A 23,795-nucleotide genomic window follows, 5' to 3' on the forward strand; every position below is an offset into this window, starting at 1 on the left:
TAGAAGTGGGTGAGGCCTAAGGTTAAATAACTCTAGGTCACTCCCCTGTCTCCTACTTATCCCAGTCGCTCAAAACTGTCCAAACTGCAACACATCCACTCTGTGCTTCTCTGGGAACTGACTTCAGTCAGATTTTACCTGCCTCAGGTTTCTTTTGCTCTTGTATGGAGTACTAACCTGCTACACCTGGCTGTTGAGAAAAACTCAGTAGTCCATTAAAAGAAGCAGCAAAGGAGAATATAGTCCCAGGAATCTGCACTCTCTAGTCAAAGGAGCTTGCATGGCAGCTCTTGATACACAGCTGAAGAGTAAAGTATTTTAAGACTGATCAGAAGCAAACTGTGTGAAAAAGATGTCATGTTGTTTATATTGAATACATAGAGGAATGTGGGAAATACAGTTGTTATTTAATTACCAACATTAACTTCAAAGAAATATTACTAATTAATCTTCATATTATCTCACAAGAAAAACATACCCTGAAACTCTGAGCTTTAAAAATAGGATGGGAAAGTAGGGGTGTGCTTAGCAGATGTTGCTAAATAACACTGGATATCTTGAGAAACAAACATTGTCCCAGTGACCAGAAGCCTTGAAGTCAGTTTCTAAGCCTCGGGCACTCTGTGATTTCTCCAAAATCTAAGGGATACTGTTGCCTAAGACCTTCAAAGGCACTTGAGAAGGTGAACGGACCAAAAACAGGCAGAGAGAAGAAACAAAATGTGATTGGACACAAGTTGTGTAATATTTGACTATTTGGTTTTAAATAAGGCAAATTGGCTCCATTAACTCCCGTTGAAGATAATTTTCTTCTAATGTTTCCTAAGGACTCTGAAACCATGTTCTCTGTATACCAGCAGGAAAGTTGTCCTTAACCAGGCACACACAGCCCTGACCCTCTGAGCTCACCAAATGGCTTTACCTGTCTCAGGTTTTACCTGCCTCAGGTTTTCAGATGTGGTACTTCCTGGCTAGAATGTCTTCCTTAGTCTGCCATGAAAGTGGAAGGGGTAGTGTGAGGAGACTGGCCCCAGGGTGTGTGGGGCAGAAAGATCCCTGGGTTCCTAGGCAGAGGAAACACTGCAGGTGAGGCCATGGGCCCTGGCTGTGTGAGGGCCTCTCTGAGCCACTTCTGACAGGAGCTTCTCCTCTCCTCTTGGATAGGAAGCATGCTCCCTCAGGGCTCCACTCCACCCACTTAAATAATATCTCTCTTGCCAGGGAATGAAATAAAACTTCCTCCTTACCTGGTATTTATTTGGATTTTCACAGCACTCATTAAAGTCTTTTTCCTAAGGCAACCTGCAGTACAGATCCTATTTCACCCTAACCCCTAACAACAACTTCAATATGAACTCTCTCAAAGGCTCAGTGTTTTAGACTCCCAAGAGCTTCCCTGTTCACGCCTAGGTCTTCTCACATGGGGACTTGGTACAGGGAGAGTTCGGGGACCCATCTGCTTATATGAAGCAGGACGGGGCACTTAACAACCAGTTCAGCCATCACCTCTGTAACCCTTTTACAATCCCCACCTCCCCCTTCTCTGAATTCATCTGGCCTTTCCTTCTTACATCTGGTATAACTCATGCACTACACTATTTACTTTAAGTTGCCAATTCATTGACATTGGTTTTCTTTCACCTTACTCTGAGTCCCTCCACTCATTCTGAGTATCCTCCTGGCCTTTATTTAGCAACTCAAGACTATATGAGAAACGAACTCAGTAATAATCAAAAGCTTTGCTCAACTGTCTTCCTCAAGACTGCCTCTTTCCCCCTATCTACAAAATACAGATCGTATTAAACGTCTCTCATAATTATGTACTTATATATGAATGCCAAGTGCTTCAAGACCATAAAATGCATTATAAATGCCAACTGTGATTATAAGTCTTTGAAACAATGGGGCATATGGTTAGTGAGTGGAAAAAGATGAGACACGGCCAGTCCCTGTTTCTACTCCACCCACCACCAGATGTAACTCAAGGGTGAAAACATGAATCTGGAAGGGAGAACTCTTTAACTAAGGTCTATAGGACTCCTGGGACTATGTCAGGGGCCTGTCTTCATGGGAAAAGGCATTAGAGTTTGTGTAGAAGAGCCTAGGCAAGGATTTCCATATATAAATAAGACTAATATCCAGTTTGAGGTTGAAGTGGAGGCTCTGATGAAAAAGTCTCATTCTTATTTATCAAGGACAGAGGAGGGTGAGCAAATGACTGGGGCAGTTAGCAGAAATAGTTCCCAACCTTTCTTGTGGATACTCTCTTATTGTCCTATGGAGGAAAGAGAAGCAGAACATCTTTTTCTCCTGGTTTCTGCTTCCTTCAGATGTACAAATACTGTGGCCAGAAAAGGCTATGTTTTACAGTGAATAAGCAGCTAATCACATCCCCCCTCATTTCAGGAAAGTGGAGAGTAGGACTATATTCTTCAGTTATTGTGCTATGGCTTCTTAATAAGATTTCTGAAGACAGAGATGATTCACTAATTCAAGCACTTCATATGGCCTCTGCCATCCATTGTACAGCAGACCAGGATCAAGCATTTCACATGGCCTCTGCCATCCATTGTACAGCAGAGCAGGATCAATGATCAGATTGTTCCATCCTTGTCATTGTTGGCTTTCAGAGGTCAGGGCAGTAGTGGGCACAGCAAGCATTGTGTTCCGTAGGGAGGAGGAGGAGGGAAAGGAGGAGGAGGAGGAGGAGGAGGAGGAGGAGGAGGAGGAGGAGAAGAAGGAGGAGGAGGAGGCAACATAGACTTTGACAGTTTGACAGAACCACTGTTCCAGCCCAGCAGTGAGCTCAAAGGTGGTTGATGTGACTTGTCTCGATGCGTCTGAAGCTATCAACCAGGTAAAAAACAAACCAGGCCCTGCATCTCTGATTGAAAACATCAAGTTGTCAGGGAGCAGAAGATTTGTGGGTGGGCTGCTGGGACCTTGTGGGGAGGTCACGTCATTCCACATGCTTCTTGGCGATAGGTGGAAGAGAAATAGAGAATTTTTGTAGTTTGGAATTTTTGCCAAATGGCTCCTCTTTGCCCCCTAGAGCTCAGGGTATGGGATCAGTCTACCTTTCCCCACTTTTCAGCTAAAGCAATGTCAGCTTCCTCAGAAGGCTTAATGCTTTGGCATGAGGAGCTGCTGAGGTGGCCCCATTACTCCTTTCTTGACGTCAGTGAGGGAGTTGTTCCCTGTGGCTGTCTTATGTGAAATAATTCAGCATTTGTACTTCAATTAAAATTCATAGGTATATATTATTAAATGGAACTGACTCATTCCATGGCTCCTCTTCAGCTGAGTATGTGCCAAGGAAATGTTACTTATGTGCTAATGATGAAAAGCCAGGGAAACGGAGAGGTCCTTGTCAGTTGAAAGGCAGGCTGTGCAGCAAGCACTTCACATCCCAGGTCACACTGTCCTAGGTCAGTCCTTTTGAAATTGAAGACGAAGACGATCTCTGCCTTTGAGGGGCAGAAAAAAGACACCCACCCATGATCCACCCATGATCTCTATGCCTGTCATGAGTGCTGCTGGACACTGGGTGTGTCTCATGAATGAACTAGAATCAAGTTGAATTAGGGACTCCAACATATCTCATGGAACAGAAGGAGATGCATGTTGTCCCACAGCTGTTTGTAGGAAAAGAGAAGGAGTTTATGTGCTTCTATAAAATCAAACCTTCTCTGTTAGCAAATTAGTTAGGCCTGTCCAGGTGGTGGAGGGGGGAACAGTTCTCATACTGTTTCGCTTCTCTCTGGCACCATCTTGCTTCTTCCTCTGGCTCCATGCTCGTATCTACCGGCAGCCACTACACAGTGTTCATGGCTCGCCCTGTCTTTCCCTGTTAAATGGGCATTGTATCTCATGCTTAGAACACACATGGATTCCTCAGTCATGAGCAGGTTTAGTGTTAGATCTGTTCAATGCGGCATGACGATGGTGACAATGGTGAAAACACACATTTAAGGTATAGGGCTTTGAGCAGAGGCCTTTTATATAAACAAGGAGAAAGGTGGAAGGCTCCAGACCTGCGGCAGCATGGATGAGGGGGCAAGTTCCACCTTTGGCCAAAGAGGTAAAGGTCCTCTAAGTACTCATCCTCTAGAGGGAGCCCTGCATCTAGACTTCAGCCCCACAGGCAAGGCATTCTGGTATCCCCTATTCCAACAGCTCTGACTTTAGTTCTGCTCCTGTCCTAACTCACTCATCCCAGGATCATGTCTGAGCCTCAGTTGTTGCCCAAAGTGAAAGAGGGAACTAGATTGTAATTTCTTTGGCTTTCTTCAACCCTCATGACAAAAAAAATTCGAATGGGATTTTCCACTTATTTGCAAACAGGACTATTTAACATAGAGACTCTAATTTCTGAGTTTGGCTTTCCTAAGTCATCTGATGACACTCCCTAAATATTTGAATGAAATTATGCATGGTTTGATGTGGAGCAGATTAAAAAAAAAAATGCTTTAGTATATCTTCGATGTTCCAGGTGTAAAGCAACACGGCCAACCAGCAGAACGGGAACAACCACTCCCTGCTGTCAGCGTGACACACGATGGGATCGCACACAACAGTGGCGGCATCTACTGAGGCGCTTACCCACTTTCCATGGGCTGGATGGCACATTCTGTGCTGGAGCTGCTGCCTCTCCCAGGGCATGAGCGCACCCAGGAAACAACAAGAACTGTGCAGAGCCTAGGACTGATTTCTTTGTTGATGTCTTGTAACCTGAAAACAGAAATTAGATCCTTGCCCAGATCTGTCTATCGTGGAGTCTGAGTGCCAGCAAGTGCTTTGCAGGGGAGAGCAAACAAGTCAACTTCTTCACACATCACGAACTGTCACCCCTAAAGTCGGGGCAAAAGTTTCATAGTCATAGACACCTGTAGGGACGTCACTTGCCGCTCTCAGATGTTAGCAGGAAGAAACTTGCTTGTATTTTTCAATATTTCTAAAATTAGTCTTGCTATTGGCTTGTGTTCAGTTTGTATCTTGAGCAAGGCATAGGGTTTTGGAAACAATTGTAATGAATTATACCATTTTCAGAAAAAGGAACAGGAGGCCAGAAAAAGGAAGGGAGTGAGTTGCTGCTCTAGGTCACCTGGGAATCTAGAGCTTTTCCCATTTTTCCACGGTAGAAATGCATCCAGAATTCTGGCTTGGCAGGCGCAGGCCAATAGCACACAGCACTGTAGTTGAAATTCTCAGTTCCAGGGAACAAATGTTCTGAGCACTAACTGGATCCCAAGTGGCAGAAATTGGACCTCACCTTTACTGGAGCACGTTGCAAGAGTGGGTGTGGTCTCCTGGAGGCCTACAGGAAGACAGAGCAGAGCTTTTGCAGTGAACCCCTAAGTCTTTGAGTTCTATGAATGAACACTCCAGCTTGCTAGCCAGTCCTGTTCCCTCCAAAGCAAGCTACCCACTTTCCTGCAGGCCACTGTCTGCTGGCAGAGTTGTCATGGTCCATTCTTCCTGGGTTGTCCCAGATAGTTACCAAAGCATCATTGGCAGATAAAATAGGCGTGCATCAGAAGACAAATGCTGGAACAAGGATCCCTTTATTGAACACCTCACACACAGCATGCCTCTGTGAGCTGACAGCAGCACAGGGAAGAGGCCGTCCAACAGAGACAGCTGAGGAGCAACCTGTGAGAAACAGTTCTGAATTTATACCAGCAGCAGCCCCTCTCCAGCAGCCTAGCAGTAGTGCCTGGAGCAGGGGCATTAAGGACATTCGTTCTTCCATTACCACTGGGGTGAACCTATGCTGCTGGAACCTCTGTATGCCTGTTTAAGGACAACTTGGAGGTGTCCCTTACAGAGCACGGTGGAGGAGAATCAGAACTTCTGTTGAAAATACCAGTCCGAAGGTTCTACCCAAGGGGGTCCTGTGCCACAGTCCTTATTCGGGCAGTGGCTTCCTCAAGTCAGAAGGATGCTGCTCTCTGTGATTCTTGAGGTCAGATAGACGGTGTCCTGGGGGCTCTTCAGACACAAGGCAAGCTTGCTACGAAGGGTTTGAACTCTCAGCCATCAGTGCCATGAAAGGTGATGGGGGAAAGGCAGCAAACCAGAGGCCTGAGACCAATTCACATTCACTCTAGCTTTGGGGGGCTGAGTACCAGCCTATCATGTTGAGCTTCTGAATATGCAGCAAATTAACTCTCTCTCTGTGTGTGTGTGTGTGTGTGTGTGTGTGTGTGTGTGTGTGTGTGTGGTGTGTGATGTAGTGTTTGTGTAACTGGGTGGTATGGTATGTGTTTGGGTATGCTTATGTATGTGTGGCATATTTGGGAGTTTGTGTCATGTGTAAGTTGCATGTGTGTGTTTCTGTAGTGTATTTGTGTTGTATGTTTACCTGTGTCGCATGCGGAGTGTGTAGGTTGTGATTCAGTGTGGTGTGTGCTTAGGGGTGTGACTGGGCTCTGAAAGATGAACTGTAGGAAAACAATTAAGACCGGGAGAAAGCAAAGCGAGCAGAGTTAGGAACAGAGGGGAAATCTCACGACTCTTACTATCCTGTTAATTTATACCACGGCTCTGTACAAAAATAAAAAGGTTCTCATAAGATTATCTATTTAAATAAATATTCAATAGAACACTCTCTTTTCTATAGCTCATCTTTGGGGTTAATATTCAGTCCATACTTCCCGTGCTGTTCTTGATCCAAGATGGCAATCACTTCATCCGCCTGTATCCGCTCCTGCAAAAAGACAATTGACACATTTCTGGTAGAAGCATAATAACCAGCCCGGGCAGCAGATGCTTCCCCAACATTTCCAGCCAGCCATCTGTGCACAGATTGGTGCAATACCCAGTCAGGATAAGCCTACTTCAGCCAAACCGGTACATTCTTCACACCTCCCCACGTTCTAAGCAATTGCCTTCCAAGATGGCTCCCAAGGAAAAAGTTTCATCCCTTCATTTGCTTTCTACCCTTTCTGTCTGTTGGGCCCATCACCATCTCTGGCTTAGCTCAGTGTCTCTCAGAAAAGAGCACTCTCATCTTTTGCCAGAAAAGCCTGGTCCTGGTCTCCCTCACATGATAAGATTTTTGGTCCTGTCTTTCTGTGTCCAGTTTCTGTCCCTGTCTCTTTATGGAGAATGAAGGCCAGAGTTTCTCAGACATGGCATTACTGTTTAAGGGAGAGAGGGACAGAGACAGAGACAGAGAGAAACAGAGAGACTTTCCTGTATACTGTCAATGTTAACATCCCTGGACTACAAGGAGCTCCCACATTGTGGCAACTAAAACTGTGTCTGGACATTGTGAATGGTCCTCTAAATAGCTAAGTACTGCATCTTAAGAGTAACTCATTCAGGTTCTTCTCACTAGGTGTGCTAGAAGGTTCCAAACAAGTTTCACCCCTCGCTCAGGCAGTCTCCCTTAAATCTAACTGCAACACTGTCCCACATGGGGCTCACCATTCTTCAATTGGTTCCTGGTCCTGTTTACTTGGTGAGCTATCAAGATTTTAATATTTTTTCTTTCTTCCTCAGTTATATTGTGTGCCGCCTCTCTCTGCTCACCTTATACTACAACTTTTGGTTACCTCAAAATCTCTGAGTGTTCATTCTCAAAAGAGCTTCCCAGCCCTGATTTGAAATGTTCCCCAGAGGGTCCTAGTGTAAGCCTGTGTTTTCTTTTACCTCCGTTCTAGTCCAGCATAGAGCCAGCTGGTCTTCCTTAAACTTCCGAGGCAACTTCCCCTTGAGGTTAAGCCATGGTTTACCTGTGGTACGCTTCTCATCTAAGATGACGTCTGTCTAATGACGTCATCTTTTCCATGTAGTCATTCCCTAGGACTAGGGGAACTTACAAGGGTGTGAGGAGCAGAGGATGGCCACAATGGCTTCTTAGCAGCTAGAAGAAAATCCACCCGCCTAATGGGAACTGTGAAATACATCCCCTGACTCCTTCTCACCCTCACATCCAATGCTCACCTTTTAGAAAACATTTTGTTCCTGCTACTTTGGCCTTCCTTTTGTGGGCTGTGTTTTGGTTTGTTTGTTTATTTATTTATTTATTTATTTAGTGCTAGGGATTGGACCCGGAAGCTTGCACATGCAAGGCGTGTGCTGCGACACTGAGCTTTCTCCCCATCCATTTTTGTTTCTTGACTACCCTACTCTAAACCTCTTCTTATCTCTGGTCTTCTGAAAACTGTCCTCAGCCCAGAATCCCTCTCTTCCAGCCTTCCTTTTAGTTGCCTCTTCCTGCCACTCAGGTTGCAGCTCACATATCACACATTTGTAGATAGTTTGTCTACTACCTACTCTTAAGTGAGTTGTGTTATTCTACTTTTTTATATATCACCCATTGCTGTTGAAATAAATCTTATTTGCCTGTTTTTCTTATTTGCAGTCCTTTTCCTTCTTTTGGGTTGTGAAAAGGAGAGAGAAGGATCTCATTGTCTTGGTCACTGATATATTTCCAGTGCCTACAAAACCTACTACCTCAGAAGTAGAAGGGCTCTATTATGTTAAAGAAGAAGTATTTATGGGAATCAAGGCCTAAAGTGCATCTCTCTGGGGATGCTCATCTTATAAAGTTTATTGCTAACACTGCCAATACACTTAGGGAGTTAAACCTTCCCTACCTGATTCTTCGTGTCCCTAAGTGATCATTTGCTGCAGCAGGCAATTCTTACAAACACTTACCTAGTTTTTTTGTTTTTTTGTTTTTTAATAACTTGGCTCCCTGTTATCACCTCTCTGGCTTTATGTTCACTTCCAGGAAAGCAGGAATTTTGTCCTGTCCAGTTTCTGTTCCCTTTGCCAGGTCATAGTACAGTCTCCAGCACACTAAATTCTAAGAATAACTGTATTCTGACTTGAAAAACAAAAGCTCCTGCCAGTCAGGAGCCGAGAGTTAATAACGATGTCACATACAGGCCGAGATACTAAATAATGGAAAACTACATCATGACATCTGAAAGCACAGGGCTCAGCAAGCTCACACACATGCAAAGCTTTCACATTTGATGGCCACAAGAAACTATCAGTACATGCTTCTCTTAAAAGGGAAGAAACCCAAGTGCTGGGACAGATGTCTACAGACCACCTAACATCTTCTGTATGTATGTGACTGAATACTTCCTGAAGATTCTCTCTCCCCCTTCCTTTCTTTCTTCTGATCACACACACACACACACACACACACACACACACACACGTACACACACGTACACAATTTTTTTGAGACAGGGTTTCTCTGAGTTGCTCTGGCTGTCACTCTGTAGCTCTGTACACAAGGCTGGCCTTGAACTCAGAAATCTGCCTGCTTCTGCTCCTCAGTCCTGGGATTAAAGACATACACAACCATGCACATTCAGTAATTTTATATTGAGAATCTGGTACTTTTCTTAGACAGGTTTTCTTTGTTCAGGAATCCTTTGTTCAGGAATCTAAGTTGGAGTTTAAATTGGGGATTCACACACTTTGTTACATATTAGAAGCACCGGGGAAGTTTTAAACTCCTGGTACTCAGAAAGATAGTTAGATAAGTTACATAGTTGGATAAGCACATCTGAAGGTAAGAATAGGGCGTTAGTGTTCTACGGATCAGACTCTCGGGTGATTCCTGGAAGTTTTTCCAGAGGAGAAAAATTTTCATTTAGCAACTCTAAGAGGTGCTTGTCATTTCCTACTGCGGCCACGAGGTGGCGCTAAAGCCTGTACAGTTTCTTGGAGAAGTTTCTTAGCACTTTTCCATGAAGTGTAAACACTGGTGTTGGAGTATCTTGAGCAGGAAGGAACAAGGTAGGCATTAGTTGTTTTAATAAAATGCTACAATGTATTGTGAGGAAGTGGTGGATATAAAATTAATACTAAAATGGGGTGCCGAGTTTTACACAATTTGCTATCTAGACCTTCACATAGGGGTAATGTAATGGTGCTGGCATTTTGTAGATTAAAAACTCAAGAGAGGAAAATGACAGGGGAAGGAGGATGCTGCACATCCCACAGAGTTTTTTAGGCTCTTCTGGTTCTCACCACTGGCACCTTTTTTGTCTTTCTTTGTGTCTGAGTTAATGCAAGCTGTTCTTATAGCCCCGGTTTCAGATGTTTCTGTGGTGTGTTCCTTTTCTGGTTGCCAACTTCCCTTGTTGTCAGCGGCTATCTTCTGTTCACTTCCAACCTAAAGCCCTACCTAGCAGTAAATAAAGTGCTTTGAGAGTGTAGAACAGGAAATGTCATTTCTAAACTCCTGCTGCTGCTGCTGCTGCTGGGCAACTGGATTCGGTTTAGAAATTTTAAGGGAAAAATATGCACATCATTTTAAGACTAGAATTTCACGGGCTGGGAGATGACCGTGGTTAAGGCACATAGCGTTCTTGCAGAGGCCTGGTTTTCAGTTCCCAACTGCCATGTCTGGTGGCTCACTCTAACTCCAGGAGGAAAGGGGGCCTCATCAGAACTCCACTTACACTCACACATGTGCATGCACACACATAATTAAAAATCAAACCAGCTTTAGCTGTATTTAGTGCATGCCTTTAATTCCAGCACTCAGCGGGGCAGGGGCCGGAGGATCCCCGTGAATTCAAAAGTAGCCTGGTCTACATCGTGAGTTCCAGTACAACCAGTTCAACATAGAGAGATCCTGTCACACCAACAAGATGCAAATCTTTAAAGATGTAAAATAGAGTTTCATCAATTCATCCACGGTCAGGTCTTCAGTGGACTCTGATGTCATCAGTAGACTTCTGTGTCAGCTTCAGATCTACCCTTAGTGACTTTCACAATCACTCTCTTGAACTATGGCAGAACTCTGATGGATAGTTTTAGGCTGACAATATCACTGAGCCAAGAGGAGGACTTAGAAGTTACTCCCTAAAGGGAGCCTGACTGTTTTCTCCCAGGAGTTTCTGTTCTGCCTGCTGATCTGAACTGCAGGGCTCTTGACAGATGGAAATAGGAAGTGTCCTGGACACTTCAAATATATTATCATTTTAACATTCACCTTAATACTGTAACAAATAACAATGATCTTCCAGGTCTCTTTCTCCTTTCCCACACATGCTGCGTAGAACATGAACTAGCCAGAGAGGTGTTGATGCTTTTCTGACCTTACTCATGACCAGGGGAAAGTCCCTGTCTGTCAATAGTCCACTAGGACTGTGGTTCAATGGTGTCGGTGAGTTCAATAGTCAACATTTGTTGTTAGAACCAAGATGTCGTAATCGATCTATTTCTGCACATGTCGTCACGGTTAGAACTCAGCTGGGTAAAAACTACCTTCACAGTCCCTCCTCTTTCCCCAAGTCTCACTGCAAAAGCTACTCTAGGTTTAAGGATGATGCAAAGGATTTTACAGCATGGTCAATCCAGAGAGCAAGGTGTAGACTCACCAATTCTCGGTAAAGAGGGTCTAGGGTAAACCACAGAGCCACGGCACAGCGCTGGCCTCTGGTGACTGCCTTCACCCCATGAGGGTTCTCGCCGCCAGATGAGAAGCTGATCATTCGGCCACACTTTGGTTTTATAGAGGCCTGAGAACAAAATAAAAATTAGACTTTCAGTTCCTGTACCACGTGACCTTCTATCATTCCTTCTGTGTGAATATTTCTTTCAGTTGAAATCTGAAGCAAAGAACCATGGGGGGTCTTCATAATGAAATAATGAAACAAAAATTGTTTCTTGGGTTTATTTTTTTACCTGTAAAATAGAAATCGTTTCAAAATAACATTTTCCTTATATAATAAGAACACTTAAGTAACCTGTGTGGCACATCCCTTGCACATAGGAATCATGTGGCATGTGCTCTGGTGACTGGTGACAGATACACACTCAAGAACACAACATCAGTTCTTGGCACTACATTAGTTCTTGGCACTCTCAATCCATTGATACTTAATGTGAGTGTGCATTCTGATATCTGTAAAATTGGAAGGAAACCAGGACATGAAGGGTACCAGAAAAGCTTTACAGGTGGCCCAGGTCGAAGTTACATGGTTGTTCACCCTGGGAAATTCTCCAAGCAAGCACCTATAGTTTATGTAGTTGTCACTGTATAAAGCTTTGAATTCATTCCCTTTACATTCTTCTTGTCCATGGGTCATGCAGGCATCACGTGGTTACCTCTAATGATGAGAACACACCACCCCATGAGCTGACCCACTCCTGATTCCAGAGGTCTGAGATGACTGAACCAACAGTTGAAAGCTTGCCTGTTGCTCAGCTGTCTGCTGACTTTCTGGCAGGGCAGTCAGTGCAGTCAGGGAAGTGCTGAGAGCACCGCACTGAGAATCTTAAGTCTGAGCAAGTCTAAGCTACTGAGTATTGGAGGCTGTGGTCCTGGGTCCGAAAAGGTGTGTGATGGGACGAGATGCCATTCTGCATCCTTTAGGAGATAATGAGAGCTTACTCATTCCACTGAAGTTGTATAAGTGCAGACAGCCCAGCAGCAGCCATTGTGTGGGGAGACAGAAGCATCTACAGCTATGGGACTATTTCTTTCTAACCCTCTTAGGAACATATCTAAGTTGTTTCTAAAGTCCTTGAATGCTATGTAAGATTAATTCTTGTCCTGGGACTGAGTGTGGGAAGCCAGAAGTAGGCAAAGTCAAAATTAAGAACGCCAGATTGTGTGTGGGTGTGTGTGTTTGTGTGGTGTGTTTGGTTGTATGTGTGTGTGTCATACACCTATGTGTTGGTGTCCATGAGATCCAGAAGAAGGTGTGCATCCTTGAATCTGGAGTCTGAGGCAGTTGTCATCCACTTGATTTAAGTGTTGGGAACAAAAAAAAAACCCCGATCCTTCCGTATCCAGTGCTGGGAAGGAAGAAAGGACCCTGCTCCCTTCTCTTAAGTTTGGATTAGGCTTCTTAAGGGGAAGCAGATACATGAGAATTCCTAATTGTTTAAGAATTCCTACATGATAATTTTAATTATCTACAAGAGCATTAAAAGTCTGCTAAATGAATGAACATGAAGTGCTATTGAGCTTTTCCATTAAAAGCCCAACACATTTTTTTCATTCACCTTTTGGAGCGAAGTAGATTCTTTTCTTTTTGGTAGATGCCTCAGTTCTTAGAACTGTAGAACCCTGCAAAGGGGACAACCCCCACCCCTTCCGGCTTTCACACTTAAAAGCAGCAGGATGGTATTTAACATACACTGAACAAAGGCAGAGCCAGATCCTGTGCCATCAACAATGGGACACTTCCAAATATGGCCCCTAGATGGAGTAGAAGCAAAGGAATCCTCAACCATTAGTCTGATTTTTCTTTCAAGTGATTTAAAATAGGAGGCTTTTTCTTCAGTTTCCATGTTTTCAAAGCTTGAAAATAAGATGTTTTGTGCACATAGCTCCTTCACAAGTGAGAATCCTTTTTAGCGATTTAAACTCCAGGCCAGATCATCAATCCTGGTTTATATTCTCAGAGTCTGAAGCCTCAAACTAGTTACTGATTTATCTTACTTTTTAAACAGAGTGAGTCAGCACGACTGATTGAACATATGTCGTTGTGTTCAATTTCATGAAATATTTTTAAATTATACCTGTGTTTCTGGGTACTATTCTTACAACCTTCATTGGAATCCTCTTTAAGCCAATGATATATAGCCTGAAATATCACCAACTCATACACCATAGTGTACCATGAATATTTCACCACTGAGGGAAATAGGCAAGCTAAGATTGAATGCACAAAACAAGGAGAGAGTTTGAAATTTTCTTACCGATGCCAAGACCTTTATGTACATGTCTCAGCTGCTTAGCTCTGGCAGGAAGAAAGAGACCTCCACAATCAATTTAAAATTCATAAGTTATTCTTTTTTGTGATTTAGTGTTCTTATAGGGAGTTTGATCTTTGACGCAATGATCAAGAGTCTAACTATATTGTCTGTGAGTGCTAAGGATGCTTGTTTCTGAAGGCATTTTTTTGATTGTGAATAAAATGGCTGACTGTGACGTTTGATTTAAACATTTGTGAATATAAATACCCATTTGGAGGTAAAGGTTCATGGCTTATACTTAATAGTATATGCCACTGTGCATGCACATATGTACGCATTTGGAAATTCATGCTTAGTCTAAGCACTCTGGCTACTGGAAGCCATTGATCTTTCCTTGATGTGGATGCCTGAGGAACGGAGCTGGAAGATTCCCGTCGAGTTAATTGACAGAACCTCCAGGCTTTGATTCCACTTCTAAAAGTTCTTAAATGACTGCGATGAAGTTCTTAAAAATCCCTATTTCTCAATTTGCTCATCTTTAAAATGGACTAACATGGTGACTTTATGCTTTAGTGCTTTTTTTATGGATAAAGCACCAGAACCCTCTTTACTTCTTGAGTTCTTGAGCTCAGAGTTATTTGAAATTCAGCAATCTGTAAGATCCTGGGAAGACAGTAATACTGAATTAAAAATACTAAACCAATTGTAGGAAGAGGGCTACTTACAGTCACAGTTTTAGCATCCATTTCCGTGAAGATGAATTCCCCTCCTTCAAAGTCGTCATTCATATACAGGAGAGCACTGTAAGGAGCGGGCAGGGCAGTCAATGACAATACATCCTCAACAGCACCACAGTAAAATATAGATGACTAGTGATGACGGGAGCAACCTGGACGGGGAGTTGCCTTTGATGTTGGCCTTCCAAATCCTTGAAATCAAGCTCAAGGATGTCTGGGTTATACTCGTGGTGCTTACTGCTTCCATTTCCATATGGTTTCGGCCTCATTTCAATGCTCACTTGACATTGTCAACAGCTAATCAGGCTTGATTTCAGATAGCCCCATAAATCCAGCCACATTGCTTATAACTCTCTTCTTCCCACGTATAAAAGGAACCCCGGGGGATGGGTTTTTCTTTCCTTAGCTTAGGTAATGAATTCCTTGTGATCTAGCCTGGTCATGCAGATAGAGATTGCTCACTAAATGTTTTGAATAAAATACAGTATAGCAACTGTCATGTTGTTAAATATTAATGGTCACTACATAGTAAGATACATTGTTTCATGCTAGCATATCTTCTCTTAGTGTACTAACATATCTTCTCAAACTATACAACAGTATTCCCGTTTGAGTTTCTATTTTCTTTTACTTTTCCCAACACAAAATTTATATTGACTATCTGGGAAAATGCTGTATCCTGAACTCCCAGGTCTTCCCACCTCCAGCCTTTTGACCTATCCCCCCCAAAAAGAACAAAAAACAATTTGTGTTGCCCATATACTATTCACTGGTCAAACTCCCAGTGGCCAGCCCCTTAACGAAAACTGAGTTCTTTCCTAGTGTTTCTGTTTTCATAATGGAAAAATGTAGACAACGGTTCTCGGTGAATGTGTGTAACACACATGCATGTGATAATGTGTTATGTATGTTAAGGGACCATGCCTGTGTGCTCTCAGAGTGGGAAACACATGCAAAATGATATGCCCTAGTGAAACAAAGTAATTTAGAAGGCAGTTTGTCTAATTATAAGGAGAGAAGATGTGCAGGATGCTTAAGATCAAAATGAGAAGGCTCCTTCTCAATCATGGCTGCTCCAGGTGACTCCTGGGGAACTCTATTTAACCAAAATGGACAAGGAAGTAAGCAAAGCAAGGCAGCTTCCCACTTCGCACCAAGAGTCGATTAGGAGCAGCCTTACCTATAGTCCCGAAAGGTGTAAGCGGGAGGCTCCTTCCAGCATTCATTGGCTTCTGGATCCAGCAGGCAGTTGTCTGCGTGAATGGGGTGACTGAGGTCATTTCTTCGATCCTGCTGCCCTGCCAGAAGAAGGAACACAGAAAAATGAGAGCAAGCAGGATGGAGAACAGCAACAGAATTACCTCTGTGGGCAAGCTAAAAGCCCAATTTGACTGTCATCGTCAGTTTCTGTCTGTCCCTTGCAAAAACAGAGAGACAGAAGGTAGTGGCTTTATATAAAAATAGCCACTGGGGGACTTCTGTGGTTCAGCATAACCCTGATATTGACCTTCGGCCAAGCCATATCTGTCTTTTTATTTATAAAAGATGAAATACACACACCTGGGTAAATCCCATGCATTGTATGGGGTGGCAAAGGCTCCAAGAGGATGTGGGGATGTAAACCACAGGTTTTGACTCAATCTCCATGGGTGTAAAGTGCTCTGACAGTTAGTTCTTTCCATTCACACTGAGGTGAGCGAAGAGAAAACCAAAACTATGACAACAAGCAGGAGCGAAGGGCACCGCCTGCCTGTCAGAGCGCTCCTCTGTGAGCTCCTCACCATCTACACCTCTACTCTACTGGTGTCCGCAACTGTACTTCACAGCTTCCTGAGTCTTGGAAGCCCAAAGCAGACAAACATTTTTCTTTTGTCTTAGCCATTATGAGAAATGGCTTTGAAGACAGAAACTATATAGAAGGACAGTCTTCCAGAACTTTAGGAGTCAAAGGAGAAGAAAACGGGTTAGTAAACTTCTGTTCTTTTAGGGAGCTAGAGTTTTCATAAATGACCATTTTCGAATGTCATAGATCCTCTCTGTGCATTGTTTTCTTTCCTGTGGCATGCTAGGAAGAAGGTGACAAGTTCAGGTTCTGGAAACTTACCAGACAGTGCTGTTCTGCAGACCATGTGTGTATAGGAAAAATATAGGGTTGAGTTCAGCATGAAATAGGACTCCACAATCTTCCGAGCCTTCTCACTGATGTCATAGAACAGCCTTGCACTCTTCAGTGGCACCCGGCCTTCATAACCAAACTGAAAACAACAAAAAGTCAAGGACGTTGAAGACCGGAGGGGTTGACCGGAGGGCTTGAGACAGACTCTAGGTTTCATTGAGAGAATACAAACTAGCCATCTCTGCACCAACTAACAGGAAGAATAATGTCTACATGCTCATGAGTTCAGATAGAACAGTGAGCCACTGAAACAACTCGTCCTAACCACAGAGGAAAAGTAAAAAGTTCACGGCCCTCTCTTCCCATCTCCTACAATACAGTCTTCATTCTCCTCTGATATTATTTCCAGAGAATAATTACTGATTTTAAAATGTTTCCATCATTAGCTCATGAGCTCCTTGAGGATAGTGGCTGCATAGTTTTGGGGGAGAAGGAAACATAGGAAGCATGAAGCTTAGTAAATGGATGCCTGGATGAAGGGATCACGTGGAATGGCAGCGTGGCCAGGTTGTCGTTCAGAGGCTGAGCATCTGCTGAGAATGCACCCTCAGCACCACAAGCAAATGACAGAACCCCCAACCATTTCACAGTTGTGCCCTTTTAGACTCTTCTTCCTGAACCTGCCACTCACAATGGCCTCTGCCATCCCCTAGGAACCCAAGCTGAAGGGAATCTAAGAACTTACTTTGAGGGCTTTCAAAACAGTGGCTCCTTCAAACTTCTCATTGGGTGTGTGGGGTGACGTTTTCCCTCGGTATCCATCACCAACCAGCATGATACCCTGTGAATAAAACGAATTAAATGGCTCTTATTAGTGACAAGTAAGAATCTACCTGGGTTCCTTTCTGCTTTGCCTTCCAGTGGCTGAGAAGTCAATCCAGCACTCGGTACCATTTAACTCCAGAGTTCAGGTATAACCAATTCTAAGCAATGGGGGCAGTTTTCTTTTATCATCAGTCCATTTTCATTAAAAAAAAAAAAATACTACTTTTGCTGGGAAGTGGTGGTGCATGCCTTTAATCCCAGCACTGGGGAGGCAGAGAAAGGTAGATTTCTGAGTTCGAGGTCTACAGGGTGAGTTCCAGGACAGCCAGGACTACTACATAGAGGAACCCATGTCTTGAAAAAAAAATACTGCTTTTTCTTAAATAGACATATAATTCAAATTATTCATATACTGGTTAATTGGCTAGTAAAAATAAAGAGAATTCTCCAGTGACTTTTATGTTAGTCAGGGCACATTCTGCATGGCTACTCTCCTAAGAACTAAGCCAGTGGGAGTTTCAGATCATTCCAACCCAAAAGCTATAAAAGTTCCTCCTAAGTAAGGGCAATTTGAACCCATCTCTCCAACGCTGCCATCAAGGCTCAGGACACTCTGGCACAGGCACTGCCCTTCTCCAGGACAGTGTCCTCCTGCAGGCTGAGGACTGACTGGCAAAGGGTCTTTCTCCTTTAGGTCATTGCCTCCAGGTCCAGGGTGGGCTAGCTTTAAGGGTTCCCCTTCTCTAGTCCTTACACTGGCCACACTGTGTAGCTCCCGGCACTGTTCTTCGGACAAGACGTTATCAAGAAGAACCCGTTGAGTCCCATTTAGCTGTTCGGAGTTGTAGACGAAGGTGATGTTCTCATAGAGGAGAGGGCCACCTGGAGGGACAAAGCAGAGTGTCTTCCTGCTATTTCCACTCTCTAAGAGGGAGCACAGAAAACTCAACAGTCAGTCTGCAATGGAGAGCATGGGAGATGCAGTCTCCATAGGAACACAGAAGCACAAGACAAATTACATTATTAGAAAGCTTGATAAATGTTTAGGTCTCAAACGTGATGACAATCGGCTGACTGAGGTGCCGATTACCATATCAAAGTGAGTGGACTGTCAGACAGTCTTGGGCATATACACCCCCTACTCTGAATTCTCCTGTGTAGAGACTAGGCTAGGTATCCCTTGCCCAAGCTTCCCTTTCTTACATAACCCAGCCATTTTAGCTAAGCTGGCCTCTTGCCCTTTGGGCTGACGCTTATCATTGCACTGTCCTGGCCTTTCAGCTTCTGGTTCTCTCATGCCTTCTCTCCCCTCTTGTGTCCAGTTCACTTTGCCTGTTGTGTTCACTCTGGACTCTCCTAGAGGCTTCTGCCTACCCTTTAGGAGCTGTCATGTCCTCCTTTTCTTTCTTTCATTTTTTAAAAATTATTCAACAAATACAATAGAGATCGAGGGAAAAGTAGATGTTTAGGTAACAGATCTCCTCATAGGCCTATAAGCATTGTATGTACAATGGTTTTTATTTGATTCTGACCTGAGAAAGCAAAATTCCATATGCCTCATCATCTCCTCCAGGACATCATTGTCCCTCATGTTTAGCTCTGAAACAGTATCACAACCAACTCATTGCCTGCAGATTCTTGCTCTCTAAGTATAGTATGCATGCCTCAGATCTGGCATCCAGATTTCTTCCACATGGGACTCAGACATCAGGGAACACAGCATCCCCTGGTATCCCTTACATGGTTGACAATGTGCTCTTATATTTAGGGCAAGTGTTTTTCTTCATGTGAGTGTTTCCTGAAGTGTTTTAGAAACAGTAGCTCCACATAGGCTCCTTGGAGAATGAGTGGAGTGGAGGAATGCAGCCTCCGTTGGGGAGAGAGATGAAAAAGCAGAGACTGAAGCAGAAACTGAACAAAGAAAGAGAACAATTCCTTCCCCCATTATAGTTATGAATATAAGAACCTGATACATTCCTGAAGGTACCACAGCTCCCTAAGGGAGGCCAGTTATGAAGGTCACAGACAGTCAAGGGCACTGTCAAGGGAGTAAAAAGTCATACACTATAGGAAGAGGAGACACAATTGATGTTTCCTTGATTGCTATGAGCAGATTAGTCAAACTGGGGAAAGACGCTATTCGTTAGTCCTGTTTGGATCTGAGTTCTGCCACAATCACGGCTAGTGGAATTCTGAAAGAAGGAGGTAGAGTTCATCAGTCTTGAGCTATGCACAGCCATTTGTTAGAGCACTTGTTTCTGGAGGAGTGTCAGTGCTGACAAGCTATCTTGGATATAATTTTTCTTCCATGTGTGCAAGCATAAAGCTATGCCTGTATTATCTATATTTATGTTATATCTAAGTCCCAAAAATTATGAAATCAAAACAAAGCAGGAATGTATAAGAAACTGCAGCCAAATCAGCAATATTAGTGAAAAAAGTTGATATTCCTTTGCTTAAAATAAAATAACAGATTCCATGTGAACATTCTCCCAAATGATTGAGACAAAGTTCTTTGTGACTTTTATTTCTTGAAGAATATTGCTGTGTAAAGCTGTGTTTTTTATCCCATTCTTTAATTACTGAAAATACTATGAAATCTTAGTGAATGTGATGAATTTTACTTTTAATCTGGCTTGGCCTGACCACATTATTTATAAGCTTACCAATTTGATTTATTGTTAGTCTTTAATAATTAATTCAAGCTATCAGTGTGCCTTGACCTTCAGTGCCCACATTAAGATACACATTTATAGTGGGACTCAGCTAAAAGACAGTCATTCACATGACCTAATCATTGCTTCCATTGATTTTAATATCTAGTATCAAAATTTATAAATGTAGAATTTCTTGGATTCTGAGACTAAATCCATAGAGTCCTGGTTTTCAGGGCCACATATTTTATATAAGTAGAAAAGTTAAGTAGTTTTCTTTATAACTTGATGTTTCTTAGAATTTGTTGTACCAGTCACTTATAAGTGGATATTAGCCATAAAGTACAGGATAACCACACTATGATTTACAGAACCCAAAGAAGCCAAGTAACAAGGAGGGCCAAGTAACAAGGAGGGCCAAAGGGAAGTGTCTTGAATCTCATTCAGAAGCAGAAATAAAATAGACATCAGAGGAGGATGGAGGGAGCGAACTAGGTGGGAGAGGGGGTAAGGAGAGAAATGAGGAGGGGAAGTCATGTATAGGGAGAAGGAGGAAGGAGAGAAAGGAAATCGGCAGTGATCAGGGGAGGAGACATCTCTAGGACAAGCCAGAGACATGGGATAGGGAGGCTCCATGGAATCTATGAGGGTGACTGAAGCTATGACATCTAGCAGTGGGGCATATGGAGCCTGAAGGGGCCTGTAGCCTGTAGCCATATAGGACTTTCAGTGGAAGGATGAAGACATCAACCCGCCCACAAAACCTTTGAACAAAAATGTGTCCTGCCTACCAAAAGTTCAATGATAAAGATGGAGCAGAGACTGAAGGGATGGCCAGACAATGACCAGCTCAACTTGAGATCCATCCCATGGGCAAGAGCCAATCCCAGATATTATTAATGATACTCTGTTATGCTTGCAGAGCCTAGAATAACTATCCTCTGAGAGGCTCCAGCTAGTAGCCAGTGGAAACAGGGGCAGAGACCTAAAACTCAGGGAGTCTTGTGGAAGAGTTGCGGGGTAGACTAATGAGCCTAAAGGGGATAGAGACTCCATAGTAAGACCAACCTGGACCCTTGGGGACTCCTGGAGTGTGAACTGTCAATCTAGGCTCCCCATACATATGTAGCGGATGTGTAGCTTCGTCTTCATCAGTCAATCTGTAAAACCTATGTCTATGGGGAATGTCACATGCAGTAAATCTGTAGAATCCATCTTTTTGGAAGGTATAGTCACATCTGATCTTTATTTACTGCATTTTGTTCTTTGAGGAGATTTATATAAGCTTTCTTGTTCACACTGGATTGAGTTAATTATCACCTGGAAAGTTGTCACTAAATTGTGCTGGGCTTAAATATGCTTAAGTAAACTACTCTCTAATTAGAAGGAATTTACTTGAATATAATAAGACTATTCTTAAAATATGAATTTTAACATTACAATGCTAAAACATTTAAAAAGAAAAACCCACACCATCCTAGTTCTGTATAAGTGTTTGCTGTTATTATCATTACTATTGAATTACAGTTAGCTGTAATTAGAATACTATATTAGATTCTGGTATAGATATTATTAATCTTGCCTTAATGGAGTATATTTAGAAAAGGGGTTTAAAATATTGGCAGCACTCCCAGTCCTGTGACAAGTAACATTCAAACACCACGTGAAGGCAGGGACCCCATGAAATCTTAAATATGTAGAACTGAAGACACTGGAAAAACTTGGTATTTGAAACATGCTTTTCCTGAGTTCATATAATTACCACAAAATGTTTAAAATTTTGAACAGAAAATTATTACACTTAGAAAACAAATCAAGGAAAGAGAAAGAAAGAGAGAGAGAAGGAGATAGGGAGGAGAGGAAGGAGGGAGGAAAAGAGGGAGAAGGAGAGAAGAAAGAAGGAACCTTGGCATTCATGAGGATGCAATCAGTTCAAAGATGACATCTAGTAGCACACCAGACAGAGGAAGATGTGAAATTATAATAAAAATAGAGTCCAATAGGTTGTGGTTCCTGGGGCTTCATTTGATGGCCGCAGCCAACTGTTAACCACTGTGCAGGGAGATTTAGTTAACCAACTTAATTCTTCTCTCATTCATAAAGTATGTGCCTGGCTTCAGCTCCTTGGATGCAACAAAGATCATGTAGAGAAGTGCGCCCTTTTGCTCCCCGTTTGTGGTTCATGGCAAGAGCAATGGTATTCCCATAAATATCACATGTCACTAGACATGGGGCAGGGTGCAAGGTAATAACACTTCCTTCACAGATGATGACTGCAGGGCACAGAGGGATTAAGGAGTGACATTTCATAGTGTGCTTCCTACCATAACACATCCTGAAACCAAGCCTACAGGGTCCAAGGGCAACATTATTTTTGCCGTGTCCCCGGTCAGTCTGGAGTCATTATTGAGTATGGTCTTTGGAAAATGGGTATTAAAGGAATGAGTATGTGACAGAGGTGGCTTCAGCAAGTAATCATGAATGTTTCTCACAGGGGATAGTTTCGAAGGTGGCCCTGAGTGACTGTCCTCTTGGTACTGAAGAGCTGTCCTGTGTGAATATTATTTAACACTTACTCGGATAGATGATAGGTTCTTTATTTTAATGGCATGTGCCTCCTGTCTTTCCTCCTTGGCATCTGCTTTCTGCCAAAACGCCAGAGTGTCCTGAGGCTAGTAATTCTATAGCTTGCCACTATTCTCAATTTGGATTCTATTCAAGTGTCTCGGGGCTCTGCAGTTGTGGTGTAACGAGAAGTGTATTTATATTTTTTTACCAGTTCCTAGTTCAACACACATAAAACACTTAAGTTTCCCCAATAATAGAAGTATATTTTATCATTCAGAGCCTTCATAAAGCTTGCTTTATGGTGTATCCCTTGTATAGATTTAGAATGGGTCTAGTTCCAGAAGGACCAATAGGCACAGGGTTATAAGCTGCACTCTGGGGAATGGAGGAGGTGGAAATAAGACTTCTTTATAGAAGTCATAAGCACCAGGTTTGTATAAGCTTGCAGTGGAGATGCTGGGAGGGCAGTAATGCAGAAAATACAGGGAAGACATATGTTCTGGTTACCTATACCCTGCACTGTGTCTACTTCATCTGCTTGTTCATTTGTACCCTGTGGGGCATCTTTTATAGAAAACTGCTAAGCATGTTTCTGGAGTCTCTGATCCTATCTATAAAATTTGTAAAATCCAAAAAGGATCATGGGGTCCCTCCTTTGTTCCTGGTCAGAAAAGAGATCAGTCAGCATAGGTGACTGCCAACTGTGGCTTTTGTCATCTCTAAAGTGAAGTGGGGAACAAGACCTAAGCCTTTGGGATCTAACGCTGTCTCCAGGTACAGAACCCGGGGATGGAATCTGTGATGTCATGTCAGTGACTGCCAGATGTCTGTTCAGTGACGGTGACAGAATCCATCCCCAGCACTTTCTCACAGAAATTGTCTGTCTTCTTAGGAACAGTAGATACAAAAACGGGTGTGGTTTTATTTATTTTCCATATTGGCAGATTTCCAGAATACATCCTGAGATCCATTTGTTAGTTCAGCCAAGAGAATTGTGGAAATAGTAGCTATGGATAAGTAACCAATCATTATAAAGATTTCCCCCTCCACCCTTCCTGCTAACCATAGTTACCAGACATTGGATTCCTTGGTAGCTGAAAAGAGAAAAAAGCTTTGAAATCTGGCAACTACCCTGGAGTTTCTGAAACACTTTCATCCAAGTACTGGTACATTGGCATTCACTTCCTGGGTGGCTTCTGAGCTTCA

At 43.0% G+C, this 23,795-nt stretch overlaps 1 protein-coding gene across 1 annotated transcript in view; it reads right to left on the reverse strand.

Annotated features, from left to right (window-relative positions):
- Positions 1-336: 336 nt before the first annotated feature.
- P3h2 (prolyl 3-hydroxylase 2) overlaps positions 337-23,795 on the reverse strand; it is a 153,274-nt gene continuing 129,815 nt past the window's right edge. The window contains exons 9-15 of the mRNA XM_031363556.1: positions 18,122-18,249; positions 17,288-17,383; positions 16,531-16,681; positions 15,607-15,724; positions 14,415-14,490; positions 11,361-11,501; positions 337-6,709 (exon numbers count right to left, since the gene is read on the reverse strand). Coding sequence (XP_031219416.1) covers positions 6,617-6,709; positions 11,361-11,501; positions 14,415-14,490; positions 15,607-15,724; positions 16,531-16,681; positions 17,288-17,383; positions 18,122-18,249 — 803 coding nt within the window. The 3' untranslated portion in view covers positions 337-6,616. The remainder of the gene's footprint in view (positions 6,710-11,360; positions 11,502-14,414; positions 14,491-15,606; positions 15,725-16,530; positions 16,682-17,287; positions 17,384-18,121; positions 18,250-23,795) is intronic.

The sequence above is a fragment of the Mastomys coucha genome, unplaced genomic scaffold (genome assembly GCF_008632895.1).
Source record: "Mastomys coucha isolate ucsf_1 unplaced genomic scaffold, UCSF_Mcou_1 pScaffold12, whole genome shotgun sequence".
In the NCBI taxonomy this organism is placed as follows: domain Eukaryota; kingdom Metazoa; phylum Chordata; class Mammalia; order Rodentia; family Muridae; genus Mastomys; species Mastomys coucha.